This window comes from Coturnix japonica, chromosome 4 (assembly GCF_054131305.1).
Source record: "Coturnix japonica strain WE chromosome 4, WE-NBRP24, whole genome shotgun sequence".
NCBI classification, from domain to species: domain Eukaryota; kingdom Metazoa; phylum Chordata; class Aves; order Galliformes; family Phasianidae; genus Coturnix; species Coturnix japonica.
The window spans coordinates 68012238-68038822 of record NC_140666.1 but is presented as its reverse complement, the minus strand read 5'-3'; the positions used below and the strand labels follow the sequence as shown (position 1 = coordinate 68038822).

Sequence of the window (26585 nt, the reverse complement as noted above, 5' to 3'; positions counted from 1 at the left end):
TGGAAGCAACATCAGCTACGGAGTTTATTTTATGTAAAATATAAACATGTTAACAGGAGAAAATACTGATTTCTTATGTTACAACCTTAATATCCAACATGAGATTTATCTTACAGTTCTGCAGGTAGTGCATGGTTTAATTACATGTACATGATTAAAAAGAGTAGATACTCCGATACACACACACTGTGTATTGTATGCTTTACAAGAAATTCAGTATTTTTATGCGTCCCCAGTTGTATGCCCAATAGTTTTACTACTTCTTACTCTGTTTAAAAAACTAGCACAAAATATGTAAGTAGTTCTACTACCATTGCACCTTTAGGACCGGTTAGATAGGGACTATGTATTTACAGATATACACATTCAAAGCATCAGACAAACCAGCTCTTTCCATATTCCTGCCTCTGCTCTTCTTTCTTCCCTCCCTACACCCGTGTTCAGACAGTGATGTTGACTTTACTCCCAAAGAGACATGGGTAAGTGACAGAGCTCCTGTTAGTGCTCTTTAATGAAAGCCACTGAAGCTGGAAAATAATCTCTAGGAAAAGCACTTGAATGTGTAATACAGCAGCCCTGCAGTTGCTTTTACAGTTAGAACAAAAGCTGTGAGAAGATGAGAAAATAACATCTTACATGAACAGAATCCATCATGGGACTCTAGAATATGAATGCAGTGGCAAATAGAAAGCTGATGTTTGAGCACAGCCTCTTTAAGGAATGTATATGTTCTAAGGGTTTGGGGGATGAGGGAGAGTGAATGCAAACACTTCTGAATTATCTACTGTGGCAGACAAGGTGTTTAGTGAACTGCAAGGCATTTTCTCAGAGGGTTTGCTTCTGCCTTTTTGGAACCTCTGGGAGAAGGGGGTAAGGTTATCTAGAATGTAAAGCATCAATTTCATCTGGGTAAGCTGGAGGTTAAGGTGCTACATGTCAGTCCAGACCTACAGCACTACTACACTAACAGAATAATCTCTTGCTATTCAATAATCTTAAACATAGTGAAGCTGCCACCTGTAACAGGCTTCATCATATGCATTAGGCTGCCAAAACTTACCATTGTGAATGGCACAGAAAAGTTAATTTATTATATATTGTGCAATACTCCCAGCCCAGATAACCCAATGAAGTAGATTTATTAAAGAATTATAGCAACTCTGAGACCGTGAAATAAAGGGAGTTATGTGCAGTCTTATATTAAATCCCTCAGGCAAAGCCAGCAAACAAACCTCCTAGGGGGTAAAGGATCATTAGTGTGTGAAAAGGTGCTGGTTTAGCCCAGCTGGTCCCATCAGGTGGGCACATACCTCCTGGTAGGTGTTATCTGACCTGGTAAGCAAAAGGGCTGTGTTAATCTAAATTGTTCTTGTGGCTGGGTTCAAGTAATCTCTTTGAAGTAATGCATGTTAGCTGGAAAGAAATTAAAAGCATGTCTATTGAGGCTTGCCAAGGGACATTTAAATATTCAGTGCCATGTTAAACTGAGAAAAAATAATGCAGCAACAGAAAAAGTCCAGGGCTTTTCATTGATCAAACAGAATACTATGTCTAAAAACCTAACAATAAATCTTGCTCCAGAAAAATGAAGTAGTTTTCTGACATGGCTACACCAGCACTGCTCCATAAGGAATGTCCAGTGCCTCTGATAGATGGAATGCTATTTTGTTTTAACACCAGCACATACCCTGCTTCCAATCTTCCCTTTATACAAACCAAAGTGGGGAGAGGAAACATGTGAAAAGATTTCTCTCTTTGCTGTACACACAAAGGTCACAAATAAATGCAGCTCCTCAGGTTGCTCATGTTTGAGACTACACAGAGAGCAGATAAAATGGCAAAGAGCAATACGTGCGTTATTGGTAGAATACTGGCTTCATTGTTTAGTACAAAAGACTTTTCCTGTAAGAAGCGGAGCTTCTCAACATTATGATTATTGATAGCTGTAACAGATGGAAGGATTGCAATTGTTTCCAGATGGGCTAGCAGGTAAGAGTGCAACTAAGACTGTGAAACATACAGTGCTATTGCATTCATCAGGTATGTATTGTTATACAAGCTGAGAGGACAGGCATGCAGTAAATACTGCATACTTGTTACTTATGAACAAATATGTATGAACAAATCCGGTCTTCCCGAAGTTCCACTCAACTAGAACTCCAAAGATAGGTATGGAAATTGGGTTGTAACTAGATGATATGCTGGATCATAAGCAAAGGGTTCCAAAGCAAAAGAATACAAAGCAAAAAGCCAACAGCAGAGTGATAAGCTGATTGGAATTTCACAAGATTGACATCAATGCTTAAAGTGCTTGGGTTATTTACATGTAAAAACTCAAAGTACATACAAATTAAAATAGAGAACTAATATTATTAACCGCTTAAATTATTATACAGATACATTAACAGGGCAACAATAAAAGAAATAAATTAAAACAGAATTTGATAAAAAGTACTAACATGGAATGAAGCTAAAACTAAAACCTGATATTTCTAATACACATTCAGCTGCAAGACACTGCTCCAACTCACCAGCCACAAGCAGCAAAAACAAAGAGGCAAAACAAGAAGGGTCTGCTGCTGAGAGGCATCACATCACAGGTAGCTGCAAGTTATCAGCTCAGGTCCCACATACATGATGCTGTAACAAGTCATGTCTGATGATGAAAGAGAGGTGTGGCAGCACTTTAGGAGCCACCATGTAACACAGATTCTAATTGCAGCTTTGATCTTTAATATCTTAGTCTAACATGAAGGAAACACCTACTGCTTTTGTTTTCTTCACCCCAACTGCTAAAGGAATAAGATCTTTAAGATGTTATATCTGTTTCTCTGCTGTTACTGAAGATTAATACAGAATTGATGAGAGTCATTTTGGGACTGCAACAAGGTGTTCTGCTTCACTGAGATGCTTCTCCATCACTCCTTCTCCTGCCTCCCTCTGCTGTGTCTCAGAAATAGAAATTACATAAAACCCTGACAGCTTGCTCTGTAGAAAAATTAAGGTCTGAGCTCATCCTCTAAGATAAGCGATTAATCCACACTGCAGTGCTTCCTTCAGTTTGGTGGGAAAACGGCATAGGATGGAACTGTTCTTTTCTGAGTAAGAACATGGTAATTTTTAAATGGGTAACACTTAGCAGCAGCAGCAGGGCGTGAAAGAGGTAGAGAACTTCAGATGCCATTAGGCCTAATACACTCAAAACCAAATGCTATATAAGCAGCAACTTTAGGGAAGCACAGGGCACTGTTAGACGTGTACTATCTTTTTATTTTCAGTTTGCTGGCTGAAAAGCTGTGATTGTCCTAGATATTTTACCATTCTTCTGTAAGGAACTGGATGTGTATGTATAAGCATGAGAGGAAGGACTGCATTTTATTTAATCAAATAAAACACTGTAGATCATACTATTGCTCCTGCAAAAATCCTAATCCTGCAAAACTCACACAGGTGTTTTTAATTTGGCATAGGCCAGAACTTCTCCTGCCCGAAGCAAAACTGTGATGGACAGCTTTTGCCAGACTGAAGTCAAGACATTCAGCGTGCTGTAAGTTGGATATGATGTATAGAACTATAAGTGCAACGTTTTGGGATTGAAAGAAATACCCCTTAATTTAGCCGTTACTTGCATAACGTGAGCATTCCGTGATATTTCAGAGTTAATGTCAGAACACTGATGGTGGACTGGTGTCATATCAGTTCCATGATCTTTCATGAGATGAACCTTTTCAATAATTTGTCATAGATCTTGTGCATTTCTTGGTAGTTATAGCAGAAGATTTGGGTGCTTCATTTTTGAGCATGGTTTCCATACTTGATGGTAAATTCATTCTATGAATTTTGCTCTCAATAACATGTAGCAATTATCTGCATGTTTTACAACCTAGAGCTGTCTTGCAGCTGGAGAAAAGCAAAGAGCATTCTATAATTTATCATTTAAATAGTACTTCATAGAATCACCAAGGTTGGAAAAGACCTCTGAGATCATCCAGTCCAACCAATAATTAATAATTTGTCAGATAAGCTAATTCAAAAAAATTTAACAAATATCCTAAAATTGGACCAATTTTAATGTTATTCTTATGCAAAATGACTTCATGTATAAACATGAGCTGCATTAAAGATGCCTTTTTGTTGCTTGTTTGGAAACTGAAGGATGCCCTATGAATGTTCAGCATTAGGCCATGAAGTACGGACCCTTGGACCAACACTGGCGAATGCTGGTCTGGAAGCTGCCTTCGTTCATGAGCAGGAAATGCTCTTGTTTTAAAAGGCAATTAATTATTATATTTTTAATGTGGAAATTTGGAATGCACATAAATGAATTCATCAAATAAGGATTTACAGGTTTAACTTTTCTCCTGTAGAATGTCTGTCTTTTTTGTTGCAGACAGAACATTTCACTCCATCATCGATACAAGAACAAGAATGGCATCCTAATTATGCGTATCTGTAGCCTGCATAACAACCTTCATTCACATGAGTGATCTCTGAAGAGCTCCGCTATTCATGTACCCAAGGACCCCGAGGTTACTCTACATCTTTTTTTTTTTTTTTTTTTTTGTACTAGTATAATGACATGATAAACCACAAAAAAAATGTCATATGAAAAGCTCACTTCTGTTCCTCCTTCAGTGTAAAGTGCTACATTTCCTTGGTTTGCAAAATGGCCATAGATAAATCCGTCTTTTCAATCAACGTTGGTGTAGAAGCTAGTATTCCACTTTCCCCATTATTCAATGAGAAGATATTTCACATTCACAGTAGATTACAGTGGAAAAATATTTTTCCTACAGAAAACTAAAATAGATTTAGCTGTGGTTCAGAAGCAGTTTTCTGAAACACTGACTACCAGGCTTCTAAAAGAAAAGTACCAAAAGCAACACTGTCTCATAAATACTGAACGAGAGTGAATAAAACGTAACAATTAAAAATATATTTTGTGAGATGAGAAAGTGTCCTTGCAAATACTAGAACCAGTTCTTGGTTGCCCTTAAGACAACAGGAGGTTTTATGCTGTTGATTTAATTTGGATAGGCATTTGGGTGATAAGGTTCAAGCACTGTACAACTGTGTCAAACCAAGCAATAGAGATACCTAGTGCTACCTGTGTCTCATCCTGCTTTCTATTCCTTCTCATACCCTACTGACACATTCTTCTACACTCTTTCTTTGCCTTATTCCAGTATGTGTGTTTGATGGTTTTATTAACCACTGTACGACTACATAGCCAGCCAAATTCACCCAGTAAAATCAGAAACAGTAGAACTTAGTCTGATCAAAATGCTGTCTAATATTCAATAATAATAATAATGTAGGATGGAGCCCTGTTTTATGTAGTGTACCAACAGCACACCTGTAGCTGGACTGTGTAATTTCAGTCCTCGCAGATATATTGTACAAGAGCAGCATTGTTATATCTGAAAACTCAAGTCAAGAACGTATTATATTGTTTTAACAGAACAATAAACTTAATCTCTATAAATGCAGTTCATCTGTGTGTTACATGTGTCATCATACTGACTTTATTCCAGTGCTCTGTAAGTTCTGAAATCTCACATCACCTGTACTATCACATTGACTGGGCATACAATATTGCTTAGTTCCATTGTAATTTATATTCCTCTATGTGAACTTGAGGCCTAACATTATACACTGAAAGTTTTTAACAACCCCAAAGCTTAAATGATTTTGGAAGATTAACTTCCTTCACAGTTGAGAGTAGCACATAAAAAAACAAAACAACAAAAAAAAAACCCAACCTATGGCAATTCCAGTAATTATGAAGCAGATTTTTTCCCCCTTATATTTAAATTGGTTAAGTAAGTCAATGCACTCCAAAATCATTTAGAAAGCTTTTAACAACTTTGGGCTAAACACAGTGAGCTCTTCCATATAAAATACTGCTCTATCTGGATTTGGTTTAATAGTCCAATTCTTTTGATGCGTTATGTTATTCCATACAAATTCCACTAAAAACTGACTACAATTAACTTCTCAATTAGACTTAAGAACAACAAACTACCCTCCCTGCCTGAAAGAAAGTTCTGTACATCAAAAATGAACAGTTATGGTGAATAGCACATAGGCCATTTAATGAGAGACAGGAGATATAGTTTTTCAGCCATACAAGACGAGGTCTTTGTAAAAGTCAGTTCATTGGGCCATCACCTTCTTTGCCTGCAGAGCTGTTGTGTGCAGTTGTCACAGTTTCCCAAGTCACTCTCTTGACTGGTAGAATAAAATATAACCAGATTCCGAATTTTTTGATATATCAGAGGTCAGTCCATAAAATTCTTCAATTGCTTGAGCATCTATTTTCTGTAAAATAAATAGAATCATTTAACGTATTGCTAAAAGAAATGCCAAGCATAGATTAAAAAGCTATATAGAAACAGAGGGCAAATTCATTTATATGTTTTAGAGCAGCAATCAGCAAGTTCTCTTTGCAGTGAAATGGTAATTAGTGTTCAGGTGCTAAACCCTACTGATTGCTGTCATTGAAATCAATAGGAACATTCACCTTGGAGAACCTAAAGGAATTAGGCTTTTTCAACTAACACAGTCTGTTTGGAATGCAGTAGTAAACAAAAAACTCAAATGTGGCCTCATCTTTCTGAAAAGTGACAGAAACCCTCTTCAAGACATGCTTAATTTCCAATGGTCCTGAAGATCCAATTCTTAATTTACTCCAATGGATTTAAACCTGGGGAACTAAACTCAGGACCCCAGTTATGCCAGGTGCCACAGTGACATAAAGGGTTTGCTTGGGAATGAATTGTGCTATGTGTAGATAACCTGTAATAGCTGTAGACCACATCCTTCACTAATTTTCATCCAGACAATCCAAGACTGACTACAAAGTTCAGATGCTCTTATAACCTCCAAATTGTTGAAGAAATAAAACTCCAAACAACCCTAACTTCAATCAACCTAATTTTGCCAAGTGATGTTGTCAGACTGTAAAATAGTTCCTATATGTTCTAAGTTTTAATGAATTAACTTGATCTTATTATGCTTAAAAAAATATTCTAAATTAAACACTCAAAATGCAATATTAAAAATGTTTCATGTTGCTTTAAAGTAAAACAGCTCTCTCTTACACTGACAGGGTGAGAACTACACCATTAATCATTCTGTTTGCAATCTATCTTCCTGACAGAGCCATGCCAAACGTCACATTACAACCAAGCTGTGGCTTTGCAGACTAGTAATCTATACACAGATCTGGATCAGAATTTTAATTCCAAACAAAGAGAACATAAACTCAAATGTTGTGCTCATGGCCTTCAGCATACTGACCTCTACAATGTCATCATCAAACAAGAGCCAAAATCCGTGACTTTTCACGATAGTAATATAATGCCCACGATTCGGTCCACTGAAAAGGTAAATGAAGAAAACCCAATATAACACTAGAAAGTACTACTGGGTCGATTTTGATAAGTCACATGTCCATAAAAAAGCAAGTAAAATTATAGTTACATGCTAAGAAGAATACAGTAAACCCATTTCTAGCAGTACAGTATATATGTTCTCTTTTTTTCTGCCTCATTGCAATGACCTAGTCAACTAAATGCATAATGTGCTGTTTTGATTTGTGCTATGACCATCTGCAAATTGATCTACACAGTACTTAACAATTTCCTCATAGCTGGCATCAACTATGGCAAATATTTTTAAAATGACACGAATTAATTTTAAGGGGAAATTGTTTGAAAATATCAGCCATGAATAGTAACTTACTTATTGTTTTTGAGATTAAAGGAGAACAAGATATTTCTCTAGCCCCAAGGATTTGTCTGTTTGTTTCATGTCTGACAATGCTTCGCTCCTGAGAAGCTTTAACAAAGGTATCGTTTTCATTGTCCTGACAGGAACAGGCCGATCTGCTGCAGAGCCTACATACTAAAAGCCCATAGCCCTTCTGGATCCAAGCTCTCTAACTGGAGTGATGAGGAAAGAGTCAGCTTCCTCCTTCCTTTCTCCTGATTTCAGTCTGGTGACTTTGGGAGACTGAAGCACTGTTTTTCAAAGAGGTACGGATTTACTGTGAGAAAGGGTAGCTAAGAACTTCAGGCCAAGATATACACAAGCTGGGGCAGCAGCACAGCTTATATCCCCTCTTGCACTCTCCCTCCATTTTGTCAGGCATGCCTCATCCTTGACAAAATGCCTGGAACCTGTAATAGCTTGGGATATATGTGAAGGAGTCTTACCTTCCACAGTGAACAACAACAGCTACTAAGTCGTACATTCGGTCTAAGTTGACAGCATCACCAGACGTGTTGAAGAGACGTAATTCCAGGGGAAATACTACACGGTAAGACAGCTTAGTATACCTGTGCAATTGTTCCATGTACTTGAATCTCTTGAGGTGTAAGGCAAGAATCATTGGCAACTTTTTTACTCGCATCCTGTGAAACCATAAGAACGCACATGTCCAATTCATAGCCACTCTTTCTTAATGAATAAATGTTTGCATTAGAAAAACACCTTGTAAGAAACAGTAGTATACTAGCAGTAGCTTCTACACTAAGTGGTGTGATAGCCTTGAGTCTGTCTGCAAGTTCTCTGGCCCACGCAGATAATGCATGTGGGGTGTAAATTCTAGAAACTTGATAAATGTTAAAAAGAAGGCTTGTCAAAGTCCAGGAGCAAGATACTGAAACCACCTTGCTCTTTGCTTACCTTTTCTGTGCCTCTTGTTTACTGCAGCAGGTTTCACAGTAGTATTTCTGCTCACTACATAATGTCTCTGTGTTACTGAAGTCTCTGTAAGTAAATACAATTATCAGTTCCACAAAGTTCTTAATGCTTTTGCCCCAGTGCCACGCTTGGACTGTGGAACTGGAATCCTAAAAAGACACACAGGATGAAATCTTGTTTCCACTGAAATCCAGTTTTCTAAAGCACTAAAAGCAACTGTACTGGGATTTGCAAAGGGACTTACAGTATCTGGCTGTAGTGACAGCTTTGCATTAGGTGCTGAGACTCTCTATGCAATACCAGAAAAGGGTCAACTGTCTCTAAATAGGACCTATATCCTCATCTCTTACATGTCAAGGAGCTGCCTAGATTTCAGTGTAGATAGGCACCCATCCAGTGCCTTTTCAACTTATTTATAGAACAGAACATCTTCCAGCACACTTCTTTCATCCCCAGGTAGTTCACGTTTTATAGTGTTCTCCTGTAAGATAAGCCTGAATTTTCTTATGCAGAAAAATAAACTCAACTTGGGCTTCTGCATCCCCCAACCTCTGAACATTTATCCAGAAGTTATGTGGTTATACCTTTATGATATCTAAAAAGGAAAGCGTCAGCTAGTATGGTGGTTTTTGTATATATCACTAAAGTAAATATGCTTAGAAAAATTTCTAAACAGAGCTATTGAAGGGAGGCAGAGTTGGCTTAATTGTGCTGCACAGTTCGCAGAAAAGATTTGTCAGAAGTCTCAACGTTTATACGCTTTGGAACAGAACTTTAGGTGTCTAAAAATCTTAACAGGAAAAAAATGACAGTTGTTTGTTTTGCCACCTCTAGTGTTACATTGCAACTAGGCAGGTGTTTTGAGAACTGCAAAGGCAGGCATAAGCACCTATCGTCCAGTTTAGACACAGGAGGTTTTTTTGTGACTGGTCTTTAAATAGAGTATTCTATCATTCAAACACCTTGGGTTGGAAGGGACCTTAAAGCTTATGGAGCTCCTACACCCTACTTGGGCAGAGACATCTCCTGCTAGATCAGGTTGTCCAGAGCCCCATCCAACCCAGCTTAGAGCACTTGCAGGGATGAAGCATCCATGGCACTCAGCTTCTTCTGTGGGCAACCTATGTCAGGGCATCACCACCCTCAAAGAGAATACTTTCTTTGCATTATCTAATCTAAATCAAACTACCCTCTTATCTATCCTCTACCTTCTGCCTAAAAGGCTGTTACCGTATTCTACTAAAGCAGGTGAGACACAGTCATAGAACCTAGAGGCATTACTTGTTTACTGACTCAGCATATTAATTTATTTGCCTGTACCAAGAAAAAAACAAGTAGCCCACATACAAGCAGTAAGTATTTTCTTGGGGGAAGAGATGTATGGAGGAAAATTAAATGTTTTTTTTGCCCTTCAAGAGTGCAATTTCTGTAGTTGTTACATCAATCAAGAATTCTCAGCATGGTACTCCTAAAACTTGTTTCACACTTAAAAATAAGAGCTACAGGCTTCAGAAACCTCAACTGCAGAATGAGTTGCAAGACATTTCTAACTTCCTCCTATTCCATTAATGGGCCAATCTGCATCTGTTTATATGGCATTTTAACGAAAAAGAGGAATTTACTCTCTCAGGACATGCTAATTCATCACTGACCCTCTACACTCCCATATTTTTAGAATTCATTTACTGAAATGTTGTATTGCATGGATTTTCTTTAATGTATCACAGAATCACAGAATTGTAGGGGTTGGAAGGGACCTCTAGAGATCATCGAGTCCAACCCCGTGTACCCCATGTACCTTTTCAATGCAGTAGTTTTTAAAGCTGTAAAGACACAGCAGAGCAGTTACCTTTGCAATAGCTATTTCTCAGGACACTTGTGTCCACAGAGAAATCACTGCCATCTGATTCAGGAATTGGTTTATACCTTGTATGCTTTCTCTTTCTGCAACTCCATAGTTGATGTGAGGTATCAGGCAACGCTTCCTAGGCATTCCAGAACAGCTGTTTCAGCAGTTGTTAAATGTTGGCAGCAAATTTGGAGCTTGAATGAGTAATTTGGCCAATTCATAATCATTACTTTAAAGCAGTAATATACTGTCTTAAACATAGGTACCTGCCTATTGCGTCAGTGCCAAAAGTCCAGATATTTTGTATCCCTCAGAGTAACCATTCATGCAAATCTGAAAATCACATAGATCTCTGAAGGATTTGTTTAATAAATAGGCATGAAATATGAGCAGAACTGACTTAAAAAGTTATCACTATAATTTTAGGATGAGATGTGAATAAGAAATTTACATGGCACAAAAGAAGACTTTGGGAATCTTTTGCCCTCTAAGGACTTTAGTGCTCTACAAAGCACACACTGACTTTTAATACACACATAAATCCTAATCAACAAAGCACTTGACTAAAAGCTTAAAGATAAGCACACACGAACCTCTTTGAAACCAATTATTATTCTGCAGCGATTCTTCCAGATGACAAGGCAATCAATTTTTCCCCAAGAGAGAAATTGTTTTTTCTTTTCCAAACACATACATTGAAAGCAAGAGTAAAACAAAATACATTAATGTGTATTTTGTCACTAGAGGAAGAATTCAGCTTAAAGTAATATTCTTTTGCTTAGGAAAAGTTCAAAACACAATTCTATTCCACTTCTCTCTACTGCATCTACTAGATTTGGAAAATATAACAAAGTCAGACAGAAACATTCATCAAAAGGATGCATTCATTTACCTTAGACAGTGTGTAATTGATGTGTTCTGCTCCACATCAACAGAAAGGTCAAGAAAATCTTCATCTTTGCTACTAACCTGTAGCAAAAAAATATACATGTAAAGCAGATTTAGTAAAACATCCTGCATCCAAATGCTGTATATATCTATGTGCAAATGATAAAAGATGGAACAGTTTCTCATAACAAATTACACAAAGTATTTATTTCAATATATATATTTTTTTTCCTAGATATTTATTCTGCCAAATAAGCAACCAGACTGATCCAGTTTCCAACTTCTGTCTGCTCCAGTTATCCAAACCCACTGACCACGGGCTGGTGACTGCACTTTGCTTCCACTCAACAGGGAGCATCATTCCATACGTTAGCTCTGGTTGATGTAGTACATATGTTCTACTGTTACACTATACAGCCCAGCTCCTTATTATACTAGAATTTTATCTGTGTATAATGTATTACATTATGTAATCTCTGTTTACACCCTACATGATTATTTCCACTATTAAGAATACTGTGAATACTGTGAATATTGGTTATTTTTCAGATGAGATTAACTAAGACTGTAGCATAATTACTGCAGATGAATTTAGTCATAATCATAACAACCAATTCTGTTCATAAAATGTTGTATGAACACTCCATATTTTGCTCTGTGTGAATGCATTTCTTTAGTTCAAATCCAGAACTTCAGCGAGGGGCTCAATCTGCTGTTCTGACCCCAAACATCTATGCTCAAATTTCTGCAGGTCTGTGGGTGTGGGAATTATGTACTGCTCTGAGCTCATCTTCACATTATGTCATCCCATAAACATGGTGAATGAAGTCCAAATCAACCCTGAACCCAGAGGAACACCTTTAGCAGGATGAATGTTGATATTATCAAGGATGCACAGAGGCATAAAGTACAATAAAATGAACAGCAGTTCTTCAAGCAAAAATCCTCTCTGAGATATGATTCTATCTGAAGAGCAGAGGAAACCACAAAACTGGCAGCAATCAGCTGTAGTGTAAACACATAGAGAGAATTCAAAAATAGAGCAACAAAACCTCAGAGAACATTGTGTCTCTGCTGCTGGAAGTAGAGGTCTGTCAGGCATACGGCATATCAAGAGGGAGTTTTAATTCTTGGAAAAGTCTTTGGCAAATAAAGCATTTCATCTGAATGCCACTAAGAAGTTAGGAATCCTGATACTGATTTCAGCATGTAACATATTACTCCAAGGGGGAGATGAGTCCATTCAAGCTAGAATAATACAACTATGACTAGAAGTCACTGGAAACACATATTCAGACTGCACTCTTTGTGAGAATGAGAACTACTGGAATCTGAATGATTCCACAGGCACAATACATTCATATTTCATCACCTTTTAATTCATTTTATTGTTTCCCAAAGATTTCGAGGTACCATAATAAAAGAAAAACATAAACAACTGTAGAAATATACTGGGCAGAACACCATATTTCTGCATTCAGAGGAAGCTTAAGACATGCTTTCCTACAGCAGCAGCACTTTGTTCATTACAGTTTGACTGAGCAAACATAGGATGTTAATTGAGAACCAGGCCACAAATGTTTGAAGAAGCTTGTCTGTCAAAAAAATCCTATCATTCCACTTTTTTTTAAGTCTTGCTACTACTCTGTGAGCTATCATAATAGAAATATACTAAAGAATTAATTTTCAGTCTCTTCCTCTCACATTTTCTCTGTGACAGCCTTGTTCCAGATTTGGTCCACCCCATTTCCCAAACTGATTGTCACTTTATCACTCTTCCCTGTCCCTGAACACAAGCTCCCAAGAAGTCATTTTCTTGGAGTACAGTGTTATCATTTATGATTAAAGAATATCAGGATATGTTCTTCTAGACTTTTATCTCACCTAAATTTGGCTGCCTAGAGATAGACATTAAACTTCAGCCTGCTGTTGGAAGATGATTTCTCTGGGCACCTCCTTCCACCTTCATGCAGATAATCTAAAGCTGTGTTTTCTTTAGAAAAGTTCCACAGTAGCAATACTAGTCTGAGTTGGAAACATTGTTCTTAGGAGAGATCAGTTTGTTGGCCCGATTTACAACACTGCTGCACAAACAATTGCAACAGCTCAGTGCAAGGACTGGAATGAGAACAAGCTGTACTGTGTAGATGGAATACCTGATACTGCTCAGACTTTTATCTCACAGAACAGCCTGGAGACAGATGGAGAGAGATTCCTGAAGAAGATCCTTTGCAAACTCTATCAGCTATAGAAGGTGCTGAGAAAACTAGTTCATCCTTGACACCTCCCTTTCACAAAGCAAAAGTTAGGTAAGATTTGCAAACTAAGTTGCAATCTTCTGAGACTTCAAATATAAGAGACTTCCACCATTCTTTTAAGAATGTTTCAGAAGACAAAAGAACACATACGGTTTGTTAATAATAAATCCTTTGTCAGCCACATTCTTCAAAATGAATGAATGCAAATCCATCTTAATTTTCCACTGGTTCTTGGAATAACAATGCAAATACCTTCTCCTGAAGTTACAGTGGTAGAGAAGGATACCGATTAATTAGCAGGGGTTCTAAGTGTAGAGTTACATGTTATGACAGCCAGACTTGGCAAAGGCTAGCCAAGAAACACCTAGAAAAATAAATTTTTAGAAAAGAATATACTCACTTCAAGAAGTAAAGTCTACAGGAATATCCACAATTCTCAGATGTCTGAAAAGATTCATATATTATACATATAAAATGTATCTATCTATTAAAGGGCAACAACCAAAAAACAATCTATCCCAATGCTTACGGTTTCACAGTTCAAACATCTAGTTTCGTTAGTCAGTGTTCCCTGAAAAATCTCATGCACCCAGGTGAGTTCTTGCTTATTGTTCTCTTCAGCTTCGTTCATGTTGCCATTTTTCAGCTTCCCGTTTTGCTTCTCCTGTTTCTTCTCCTCCTGCAAAATGTCGGCGATTGTATTCAGCAAGTAATTTAAAAACTCGTGGGCATCCTGCTGCATGTAGTTGTCAAAGAGATCTGTGAAGAAGAGAGTCAAGATTTCTACAGCTCAGTATACCTTTTATTTCAAGAAATCAAACTAAAACCACTGTTTTCCGAATCCTTGCTCAGCAAAATACTTAGAATTGTGCCAAAGAAAAGTACACTGGATTCAGAGAAGCTGCTTTGAGGGAAGGCTTCATCTCACATAATTTTAGTGTGTCTAAAAGACCAGGGTTGTATTTGGAGTAAGCTGTGTAGGCTCCCATTACAGTCAGTGAAGAAAGCAAGAGGGTGGTCCTCAGTGCAGCCAACTATCTGTGCCCACTGTACAAGAAAATCTGTGACTACAAAGGCAACTTACATTCATTCTTTACACCCACTGCTTAACATTAGGCATTACTGATTCCCACCCATACATTCTACATCACTGAGTTTGGACAGTGCAACACTTGGCTGGGGAAAATGAAGATGCTGGATGCAAACATATAGTATTAATAATAATGTCATCTGACAAAGCTTATTTTTCACACACAAGTCTGATGAGGACAGACTTCTCTTTCATACAAAATGCTTTCTGGAGCATAGGCTACCCCAGTGGTGATGAAAAACAGGCTTCTTCCCTAGTGGAGGCTTAACTTGCCCACCATGCTGAAGAAAAACAATTTGCATTCCCAAGAAATGTGTGTTTTTATTCCTCTACTCCTGGAAAAAGCCCACATGGATTTCCTCATAAATACTGTACAGTTCTCAGCTTTGCAGCAGCCAGCCTGAACACAGAAGCACATTAATATATCCCAAATCTGGCCCTAATTTGAAAAAGCTGAAAACATAAGACCCGGTCCCAAAAGGTGATCCCAGCAGTGTAGGGGCATTTATCACTAAGATGATTTGGAGCTGACTTTGTCACTGTTTACAATGCCTGCTTTGCAATGGACAGTCTGCCCATTTACATGCTGTCACCAGGAGGCAATTTTTCCCAGGTGTTAACTCACAATTCTTTCTTCTCTTCATTCAAAGCTCCCTTGTTTCCAAGCACAACACCCACACTGATATGAATCCAGGCTGAAAAGGAACTGTGTGGCAGGCTTCCTTACTTCAAGACATTCCTACCATCCCTTAGGAAGAAACACTAAAAGATCAGGCATATACTGTTGCCAGTGTGGTGCTCAAAAAGGGGCTGATGCTTTGCAAAGTCAGACTGCACCCAATGCTCCTAGGAACAACAGCAGTGGCTGACATGCAGTCCACTGAAAAACCCCCCAAACACATTTTCCTGCCCTCCAGGGTGTTTTGGGCTTGTAAATGCCTGTAGCCCTAGCAGGCCACAATGCTTTAGTACTGCCAGCTGCCCGCAGCGTTTCTCTCTGCCATGCCACATTAAAAGTTAGAAAAAAACTGGGGCAGAATGCCACCCTCTTCCCAGCCTTAGCTGACTGCTTAGTGTGATCTATCATACCGTGCACTAAATGACCTCTGAGAACTCAGGAAATCTGGCGTAGCTATTTCAAGCATAACACTGAGTAACAGCTACTATAATATTAGTATCTAAAACCAAAAAACTGCTAAAAGTCCTTTCCAGACCTAACCTGACCACCTGACTAATATGACCACCTTACCCAATGTTTAGATTTCCCTGATCAGCTTACAGATATCTAAGAGAATTCCAGTTCCACACTTACCGTTCTCTTTTCGTAACCTTGATATGAACTTCTTTGGTGGAATAACTCCGACTTTCTTCTTCTGAGTAGCAATACTGTGGAAAAGATCTGCCAGGCAAGTCAAGAGGTTTTCCTTCTTTTTCTGTTGGGCCTTGTATGATAACACATTTTCCCGAAATGGCCGGCAGAAATACAATGCCTGCAGCACGGAGTTACAGTAGCAGGTGTTTCCAAACTGCCATGTAAAAGCAAAAACAATCTTAATCTCTGTACATCACAAGAAACTACTCAACATCTGTCTTCTGTGACACAGCCATTTTGCCAGGTGGCTGCTGTAGGAATATATTTCCACACCCATCCCAACAATGCATAGGAAAACACGTGAAATTATGGTGTTCTAATTTAACTCAGATATAATGTAAAAATTCTACTTGCAGGAGATGCATTTATTGCAATGGATCTCCTTATACTTGCTCCCATATATCAGTATATTCCTGCTAGGCTCCATCTTAGTGCTCAGTAGGAGACCTCGGAGATCACTGTATCTGAACCTTTATACACTTCCATAACTTTCTACCAAAAATTAGAGACTGTCCCTCATACCTTATAGGTAAAGTAGACTTCTAACTTTATCAAGTTTACGTTCTAACCACTGGAAACATTTGTAGAACACTAAACTGTTTTCTCTGGGAACTATGAAGCTATCTTCAAAACGTCTTTAAACAGTTTTGCAGCGCATTCTGCCTAAAACTGGCACGGGCACAGCACTTTTTCAACACAAGGCGATCCTGCCTTACAGCAGCATTGAAATGAAAAAAAAAAAAAAAAGTAAAATTCACAAAAAACATAGTTTTATATAGCATTTGTCCATAGAAAATGTTACTTACATTGACCAATCCAAAGTAGTGTTCATTGATGGGAAACTGCTCTGGGCCAATGTCTTTTTCCAGAGCAGAGGCATTGGTGCCCTAAGGAAAGAGGGAAGAATTAGTGTAAACTATTAAAATCTAAAATAAAGTCATGGGCATCAGAAGAGAAATGCTCTTTTTCTTTTCAGTTACAATGAGCCAAGCTAACTCTACCCTACTATGGCCAAGCACAACAGTCACCTGAGCCAACACAAATATTTGCAATTGTAGGTAGTGAAGCTGGCCTGACCTGGGTGCTGTGACGATGGCTGACTTGAAGTGAACAGATCACAGCAACAGTGGTCCTCCCCCCACACACCTCTCCTTTAATTCATACCTTGTACTCAAGCAGCTGGATCCCATTACACTCTTGTCTCATAAAGATACTTGACTTCTAAAGTTATCTTGGATAAACCAGTTTTAGATGTTCAGCAGGTTTTCTAAGCATTACCAAAATTCTTCTGCATCCCTTCTAATTTGTCAGAGGACTTTAACAAAACCTGAGCTCCAGAACAGCACCTTGCTCTAATAGGAATAGCACAGAAGTTAAAAGTAAGCATAATACAGGTGGAATTTTATTCTAACATTGAAAGCTGCATAAGACTGAGCACTGCCATGCTTCTTGGTCACTGCCTCTAATTATATTCAGCTGTGTCTTCATTTCAGCAGTAAAGTCGCTTTCACAGCTACTGGTCTGTAAAGTACAATCACTATATTGTGTGTTACCTGCAGCTTGACTGTATGTAAATGCCTATTTTTAACAAGCTTAGATCACCGAGCTAACAGGCTGCAATGCTGCTAGTGCCAGTGCTGTCACTCCTTGCTACTCTATAAACATACAGATCTCTGCAGGACATCAGTAAAAATGCTTTATTTGGAGGAGTATTCTCTATGTACATTTATTCAAGATATGCTGGTTAGCCAGTTCTCAGTCTGATAATTGCTTTACTGGCATCGAAGGGCTGTTTTCTTACTGAACTTGCCCCACAGTAGGTAGCATTAATATATTAAGCCTTAGTAATTTCTGTCACATAAGAATGGCACAGTTGGCTGACTTTTATTACAACATATAAACTGCAACCACAAAGATACCAACATATAAAACTTCATTATCCTTTTGCTCTTTACCAGCAGCCTCCTGTACTCGTATTTGTTTTGTTTCTTTCTGAGACTGACATCAGATTGTATTTACACAAGACCGTGCCGACTCCATTCGGAATAAAAAAGAATTACATGCAGCATTTTTCCTTAGTGCTCTGAAATGATCTTTGCTCCTGAGGTTTGTTCAATATTGGCTCAGAGAGCTCATCAGTTAAAATTTTTAAATGCAGTGTTAATCAGATTTAGTAATTCTGGTGTTTCTTCTCAACATCCGTCTTTTATTTCCTTCCTGCACCTAATATCAACACTGCTTGCTCTATTAGATTATTATTTCATATCAGTCCATCAGAGGAAGGTGATTTTACTCAATGGAATCAGCAGTGTGAAACCCAGCACTGGTGCTCCTTAACAACCTGTAAGCCTTGAAAATAAAGAAGCTTCTTCAAGCTGGCAGCTTCCAGAAAAGCTCCAAAGCTTGTGTGTTTCATAAACCCTTACCAAATCTCTTCCTTTCTCTTACAAGCACAGAGCTTATTTCTTAGACCAGCTGTAGAATATTTCCCATTCATTCCCTTTGAGACCATAGTAATTCACCTGCACAAGGCTCCATGAAAAGATTAAAAAATATGTTGGATGTCCTTGGAGGGCTCTACTAAGACTCAGTGAGAAACTCAGAGAAGGAAGGATCAGTACAAAGCCATTCCTGGCTATGTTTCAACTGAGATGACAGTGTGATAATTATGTAAGTTCCATATGAGGATCAGGTTTTTTTGCTTGGAGAGGCAGCCTTGCCAAAAATGCACACATTCAGCAAAGCATCTGAGTTCCCATGAGGGAGGAAAATGATAGACATTTGCCTATCTGATACTAACAGCAAAGCAAACAGCTGCTGGTGTAATCAAAGCCTTGGCTGATAGAAGAAAAATCAGAATATAGAAGATCAATGCAACTTCTGAAGAAAACCATCCTCATATAGATTCATGGCACAGCATTCAAACCAAAGCACAAGTTTTCTTCAATTATACATTTAGCATTCAAATTAAATTCTCTAAATTAAGAATGAAATTGGATGCGGGTTGTTTTTTTCCATTTCTGCAGGAAGATTTTTTTAAGCTGGAAAAAATTCTCCATCTAGAATTCTTGGGAAATAACACCTCTCAAAAGTGACCTCCCACTCTTTTACAGAACACGGGTTAGTGTATGCTGTTAGAATATAAGTGCTTGGCTAACTAGTTGCTCCACTGTCACTCCTTTGCTTTTCCCCAGGCTTAGGTTTCTTACTTCAGAGGATACCAGATGGTTCTGACAAATCTTTTTCAGTGTTAAAATTATCTTGAACAGATTGAGAAAAACAGAAGAACCCAGGATTTAGCAAACAAAACTATCATTAAAAAAAACAAACAAATCCATGATGTACACTAACTTATCTTCATACAAAATCACTGCGAGGAAGTTTCCAACAGCTGTTCTATGAGTGAGCTACACTTCACTCTACAAAACAAGGCCTTGGCGGTTGCAAATGTAAAATGAAGCTCCATGTCCATCTCCCAGTGAAACTTGGGAGCTAAATACAGTCCTTGTATAAGCAGCCAGAACTTCACTGACTTCTCCAGGAGCTGTGCCTTCTTATACCAAAGTCCAAGAATATATATGTTAGAGAAAAAGGAGAGTAGGGAAAGAGACCTATCCTTCAAAGCAACTTACGTTTATTCTTTGGAGGACGAAAATCTTGACAGACTCTTAAGTAGACTCAAACCGTGGCACGCAACATTAATTTCTATATGTTACATATTTCAAGCTCTTCAAAAGCAGTTGATATGATGACACAAAGAATAGTTGGTAATATTCTAATCCAAGTAAGCCAGAAACTGTACATTCAAGCCAGGCTTAAGCTAAAAAAAAAGTCTGATGAGAGATGTGCTAAATGTGCATATTGTCTATCTATAGCAGTGTTCAACCATGACTACTTACACTGGGTTTTAAGCATGATTGTCCTTGTTCCCAGGCCCAGAAAGTCACTTTGCTCATTTCTGTAAGCAGAAGACTGGTAAACACTACAAGGGCAGGTATCATATGGATGAGATCAAGCTCTTTTTGGCGTTGCACAATGACTGGACAAGGAACAATGGGCACTAAGTGGAACACAGGAAATTCTGTGGAGGCATGAGGAAAATCTTTACTTTCACTGGAACAGGTTGCCTAGAATGATTATGGAGTCTCCTGTGAAGATATTCAAAACCCACTTGGATGCTTTCCTGTGTGACCTGTAGGAGGTTGGACTGGATGATCTCCAGAGGTCCCTTCCAATCCCCATGACTCTGTGATAATGTTGCTAAAATTTTAACTTGCACTTTACATCATATGAAACAGGGTGGGTTTTTTGTTTTGCTTTGTTTTTTTTAAGTAAAACAAAAACAGACAAACAAAGCATCTGATTCCTTTGGACTTAAGCTTATATAGAACAGTGCAGGAAAAATAAACCGGAAAAAAAATGGAAAAACCCACATCACATTAAATCATTAAGTCATACAAAGCAAAATAGCCAAACTGCAATCATTCTATGGAGGATGAGAAATAAACAGTGCCAAAATGAAAGATGCTGCTAACACAGTATAGCAAATCAGACCTGATTTTGTATTCTGATGGATCTATAGCTATGTCACTAACTTTCTAGGAATACATACATGTTTCGGTTAAAGAAAAGGAGTGCCGGAAAGAAATTGGAAAGATTCCTAAGTCACCTATGGAAAACCTATTACATAGCTATTTTCCCAATGAACGGAAACACAATATGAATTACTACCACATTAGAAAATACAAAGAATGAAACAAAAGAGATTTTGTTCACAAGAAAATCTAAACAAAATAAGACATAAGAAACATAAAAGTTGAATTGTGAAAACAGATATTTAACAAGTATATTAAGAACAAGAAGTCAACAAAAGATGACAAAGTAGGGCTTCAGATAACATACACAACTGTGAACTAGAAATTCTTTCTCTTCGTATTCAAGCAAAGTGAAAGCAATGTGCTAGAAATAGTGTTGTTTCCTGGAGGAAGAAACTGAAGACTTAAACTAAGGGTGATGCTGGAGCTGGTAGAAGACAAATTGGAACAAAAATAGATATGGCTTTAGGGCCAGGCAGCCTGAGTTCTGGAATTTCGAAAGGCATAGCATATGGAATGGGAGAGAAAAGAAAGGTAAAGAAAGATGTGGAAGGCACCCTGACCAGCAAATGGCTGTGACAAATAACTGGCAAGAGAGCACGTGATGGTAAAAAAATCCAAACTTATTTACCAGAAGCAACACAAAGAGAGTATGAGAAGAGTGAGAGAGATCACACTGGGCAGTATTTATGCAATGGTCCTCAATGCATCACATATGCTCAGCGTAGGACTGGGAACAACCTTGACTTCCAGAGAGAAACAGGAATACTTGAACACACTTCCTTCAAAATTCACAAGTATGAAATGTCAAATCTGTAACATTTTTGCAATTTTTAAAGTAACAAACAAACAAACAAAAAAAAAAAAGTTTAATTTAGCCAGATTAGTATCTTTTTTTCCTGCAAATAAACATTTTATTATTTCATCAGAACAGCTATTTTGAGTTCTTGTTGCCAAGAGATAGAAGAGGAAAGAGAGGGTGCCATGAAAAACAGAGAGGATTGTAGTAAACAGTAAAAGAACAGACCTAGAAGTCAGTACGTGATCGTATTTTTGGAAGACAGTTGATTTAAAATAATAATTGTGCTTATTTTCCTTAGAGTGTTCTGACTATGAAGACAGATTATACAGGCTTTAGTTGTCTGACTCTTTCTTTTTTCTGGATGCACTGAACTGTCTCCAAACACTTGTGAACATATTGCATATACCAGGAATAACTTCAGCTCTTTCTTTGTGTTGTTACCAAGAATCAGGAAAAAAAAGTCCTAAAATCTGAGGCCTAAAATCCTGAATCTCTTGACTATTCTGTCCAAAATTTTAAAAAAACTCTGTCTTATATGCCTTAAAGGACAAGTATTGAATGCAAGATTCTAGTGGAGACCTACAAGCTCCATATTTAAATCCATAAGCAATTTTGGTTTTAAATATTGACCTTTAAAGTTTCCATAATTATGCATCATTTAACAAACTGCAATTCAGTATTCTCTTATGAATCTGTCTCCATTCTTAGTTTATTTGTTCTTGTATTAGTGGCATTTGAGCTTTTTCCTGGAGCAAACAGCAATAATTTTAATAATTATTAATTATTAATATAATATTAATAATAATCCCACCATTTCCCCAGGGTGGGGGAGTTGACATCTCTGGCAGTGTTCAAGAGGCAGTGACACAAGAGGTGTCTGGATGAGGAGCTCCAAGATATGGCTTAGTGGCTTGCTGTAGCTACGGTAATAGGAGGACAATTGAACTAGATGATCTTGTAGGTCCTTTCCAACCTCTTGATTCTATGATTCCCACTTCACATGTCCTCTAATACTACAAGTATCTTTCTTGGAATTCTGATGGAAAGAATACTTTCTCACTTTAGTGCCCATTTGGCAGCCATACTGTCAAGGTTTCTCGTTACTTCATAAAAACTCTACAGTAATTAGACTTCACATGCCTTACATTTGTCATCTTTCATTTCTGTATTTCCTGTAGGTCATGCTGGAATTGCACATTGCTTGTACTGTCTGTATTCATATTTTCAGATGTAGCAATTTATTTTCCTTAATCAAACTGCAACATTTTAAAAAAGAATATCTATGTAACATCTACTGAGAGCAACTATGAGGTATCTTAGAAGATATTTTGTGCCAGAAGCCATCGGTGTGTGTTCAAAATGTACTGCTCATCAATTTGGAAGGGCATGCTGAAGTGCAGATCAGATTATTTGAAATACTCTTATAAAATGATGAAAGAGGAAACTAATATCTGTTTTCAGCAGAACTCTAAAAGATATTTAGGAGAAACACGGCCCACAGATCTTGTTAGCCATCTTCACAAAAATATGTCAATACATTCTGAAATGGCCAGATGCTGTTTGCTGCACGTAACAGTAATATTCCCCAGGCCATGGCTGCTGCATGAACTCAAGGCTGTGTCAAAATCTCATAAATACGGAAATATACTGCAGGGAGTTTCAATGAGCAGCAATCTTAAAATGACAGCATGCCTCTCTGCCTTTAAACCAGTGTTCTGTATTTGAATTGTCTGGAATATCCCATAAAATGGCGTCAAAGAGGATTACAGTGTACTGTGGTCTAAAATCACACCTCTAGTTCATGTCCAGAGCCTATGAGGCTGACATGACATGGGGTATTGATATTCCTTCTAAGAGTTTCTTCAACTTATTCTTCTTTGCTTCTACTGTGTCTACCCGACCCAAAAGCTGGTAATTGCCCATTGCAGACCTCCTGCTGTGCTCAGGCAGTATACAGCCCTACGGATGACCTCCCACCATCTGCAAGGCAGTAAGAGGAACTTTCTGGGAGCCGGATCTCCATCTTTGCCACCAGTTCCTTCATGTAGAGAGTTGTTCATCACCCTCTAGCCCCAGAGGAAGTAATTTTACCTCCTTGGCTTTGTTAACCAAGCCAGCGAATAACTAATGCTACTATAATTGTAAATGGGAGAGGGGGGTGGCAAACTGGGGAAAAACAACAAAGTAATTTTAAGTCTAGAAGTTGCGCATTTCAATATATGCCATTAATACGCATGCCAAGTGGAATGGATAAACCTGTTTTTCTTACTGGTTAGTTCTGACCGTGTTTCCCTCAGCATATGGGAGTTCATCCATGAATACATAGTGCTGGATCTCCTTTGCAAGCAAGTTGAAAACTGTCCCTGGCTTTCTTTGCTTCACTACACTTGCTTTGCCTACTTCTTAGCCACAGACTGTGAGTGGCTCAGTTCTTCAAGCACCATGTTATATCGCAGGAAAAAGACTGGGGAATATAGGTCTCTGGTAGATTTCCACAGATACCTTCTGTCAGTCTAGAACTGCAATAATAGTTTATACAAACAAAAGGTTTGCTTGTGTAACTCTCAAGTCCTATTCTTACAGAGAGATGTCCCAGCTCTTCTTACAGTCCACTACTTTATCTAAGTGGGCTCATCTTTAGAGGAGCCATAATGCAGAGTTACTGGTATCTCCAGTAGTTTATGTTTAGCTTCAAGGCCCAGATTCCTGTAAGCTTCTGAAAAGCCCAGCATTTGTATCCTACAATGAATTAATAATCCCATGGGTTATGAAGAGAAGACTGAATGTCACCAGTATAACACAACGTCTCTATAAGCTTTAAAGCATTATTACTGTTAAATCAACTTCACCCTCAGTTTCAGCATTGATACTGCGAGCCAGAATTGTCTTGAACTATGAGCTCTTGTGTGAGACTTCAGTTCTTCCATTTCTGACATGCCACTTTTGCAGGATCTAATGGTAGCAGCTGAGCAGCACACCTTTAGAATAAACCCAGCAATTTTGCTCTATCTGTGCAGGTTTGGGGAGAAGCAGACTGTATGCAAGCACATGCTTGAAGCACATGAAAGAAATCACGGAGCTCCTAGGATTTAAGCCAGTGCTAAAGCCTTACAATCATCTAACAGCCTCCAGCTCCCCTTCATGCAGTGCTTTGTTGCAGTATCCCTGACCCCCAGGACTGGAAGGTATTAAGAGCGGTGAAAAGCTGCCATTGCCACAGAAGGGGGAGCAGCTCACACCCCACGCTCCCTCCCCAGCCCTGCTGACCCGCGGGAGTCGGGCCTCTGGGCTGTGCCCGCTGCCTTACCCCGGAGGCAGGCTCCGTTCTCCAGGGCAGCTGAAAGGTATGTGTGGCATTGCCAGCACAAGGCATGCTGGGGCACCACATGGAGGGAAGCTGGCAACTGTGTGGAGCTGCTCTTGAAGAACCTGGAAATAAGGGGGAAAAATACAGACTAAACCAACAAAATGTGCAGCAATTGGCTTCTCTTCTGTTTGCACTGGTGTGCTTAGCACTCACTCATGTCTTTGGCAAGCGTACTGCCATCTCAGTGCACTTCCACTGATGTACTTTAAGCTCTCCCCCACCATGAAGTTTTAGAAATCCAAACCAAATCAGCTGCTCTGAGTCAGTAGAGTCAGGACTGCAAACAGATATAGGCACAGTGAAGAAATGGTCTTTTCAACTATTCCTGGGCTGGGAATGGCAAAGCTTGAACACAGCAAGCAAACATATTAATATTTCCTTATTTCTTCCTCATTACACAGTGTGAGTTAGAGAAAGTCAAGTGCTTTGAGAGTCAGCTGTAAGCAGCAATCTTCTCTGAATGGCACCCAGCAGGAGAAAATCCCTGACAGCAACCGAAGCTGAGACTTCCTATGGGAGCCCCCAGTCTCGGGACCAAAGCCTCTTACACCGGTTCCGTGCATTCCCCAGGGGCTGCTGGCCGCGTGAGCCTCAGGGTGCCTGCCTGGAGGGATTTATTGGGCTCACTGAGCCGGGTACGCACTCGGAGCCTAACTCCGGGGTTCCTCGGCAGCGTTCTTAGGGCAGGAAGAGGAAGGGCGAAAAGGAGGAAGGACAGGCGGCCGCGGCTCCGTCTTCAACGTGAGACGGTCGGCGCCCGCCCCGCTCCCGTCGGTGCCTCCGTCCGTCCCCGGGACGATCCTCCGGGCCTCGGCTGCTTCCCGGCTGAGCCTGCCCGGCTCCCCGCCTCCGCTTCCTCCTCCTCCCGGCGCCCCCGGGCAGCCCCCGCCGGCCCCAGCAGGCCTGCCGTACCGCCCCGCCCGCCGGCACTCACCATATTACAGATGGAGGCGATGTTTCTGACAGTCATTAGTCTAAAGGTTGCAGCGATCCCACACCGCCATCTTTACGAGGTGAAAACGGCCCCGCTCATGGTGGGAAGAGCGCAGGAAGGCAGAGGGGGCGACGGCGGCTCCGACTCGGGGCTGGGATGAGCGGGAGGAAGGCCTGCCCGCGCCCCGCGGCGCAGCGGGGAGGAAGGAGCTCGCCGCCCTCCTTCCTCCTCCTCCCACGGGCGAGTGACCGGCAGCTTTAGCGGCGCGGCTGGAGCAGCCGCATCTCCGCTCCTCCCGCCCCTGCCTTCTGCACGGGCCGCAGGGCCCTGGGCTCCTGCCGGAGCGCTCAGCCGCGCCTCTGCGCCAGCCGGCCCAGCGTTAATCCCTGCCTTCCTCCTCCTCCTCCTCCTGCTGCTCCTCCTCACCCGACGGCTGCAGCTCCATCGCGGCGCGGCACCGGGCCGGACAGTGAGCGGCACCCGGCACCGCTGCGGCCAACGCGACTCGGGGAGGGGCGCGGGGTGCCCTGCGGAGGCAGTGCGGGGCGCCGCGATGCCCCTGGGGCGGCCGCCGAACTCGGGTTAAAGGGCACGAGAGATGCCATTTGAAGGCAGGAGGGACAACGAGGCGGAGAGCAGGCAGGCAGGGCGACGCAGCTTGTGACAGTGACAGCACCACTGTGCTTTGGGATGTGCTCTTCACACCCAGCTTGAAGGACTA

At 39.9% G+C, this 26585-nt stretch overlaps 1 protein-coding gene and 1 long non-coding RNA gene across 5 annotated transcripts; one reads left to right on the top strand and one right to left on the bottom strand.

The window, feature by feature from the left end:
* USP46 (ubiquitin specific peptidase 46) lies at window positions 1–26230 on the bottom strand. 4 transcript variants are annotated; one of them, XR_014945450.1, is made up of 11 exons: window positions 25865–26230; window positions 24871–24992; window positions 16973–17053; window positions 16107–16320; window positions 14234–14463; window positions 14105–14148; window positions 11451–11527; window positions 8692–8775; window positions 8220–8417; window positions 7303–7381; window positions 5497–6321 (listed from the first exon to the last, which is right to left on the bottom strand). XR_014945450.1 is itself a non-coding variant. In XM_015862297.3 (10 exons), the coding sequence occupies exons 2-10, from the start codon at window positions 24949–24951 to the stop codon at window positions 6220–6222; spliced, it is 1146 nt and encodes a 381-aa protein (XP_015717783.2). In that variant the 5' UTR covers window positions 24952–24992; window positions 25865–26230; the 3' UTR covers window positions 4915–6219. The 4 variants fall into 4 exon arrangements, 2 of the variants coding, with proteins under 2 accessions (XP_015717785.2, XP_015717783.2); XM_015862297.3 differs by lacking the exon at window positions 14105–14148 and having other exon boundaries at window positions 4915–6321; XR_014945451.1 differs by lacking the exon at window positions 24871–24992.
* On the top strand, window positions 7878–12092 carry LOC146761113 (uncharacterized). The gene is made up of 2 exons (XR_014945452.1): window positions 7878–8039; window positions 11682–12092. It is a non-coding gene; the product is annotated as an uncharacterized LOC146761113 (long non-coding RNA).
* Window positions 26231–26585: the final 355 nt, after the last annotated feature.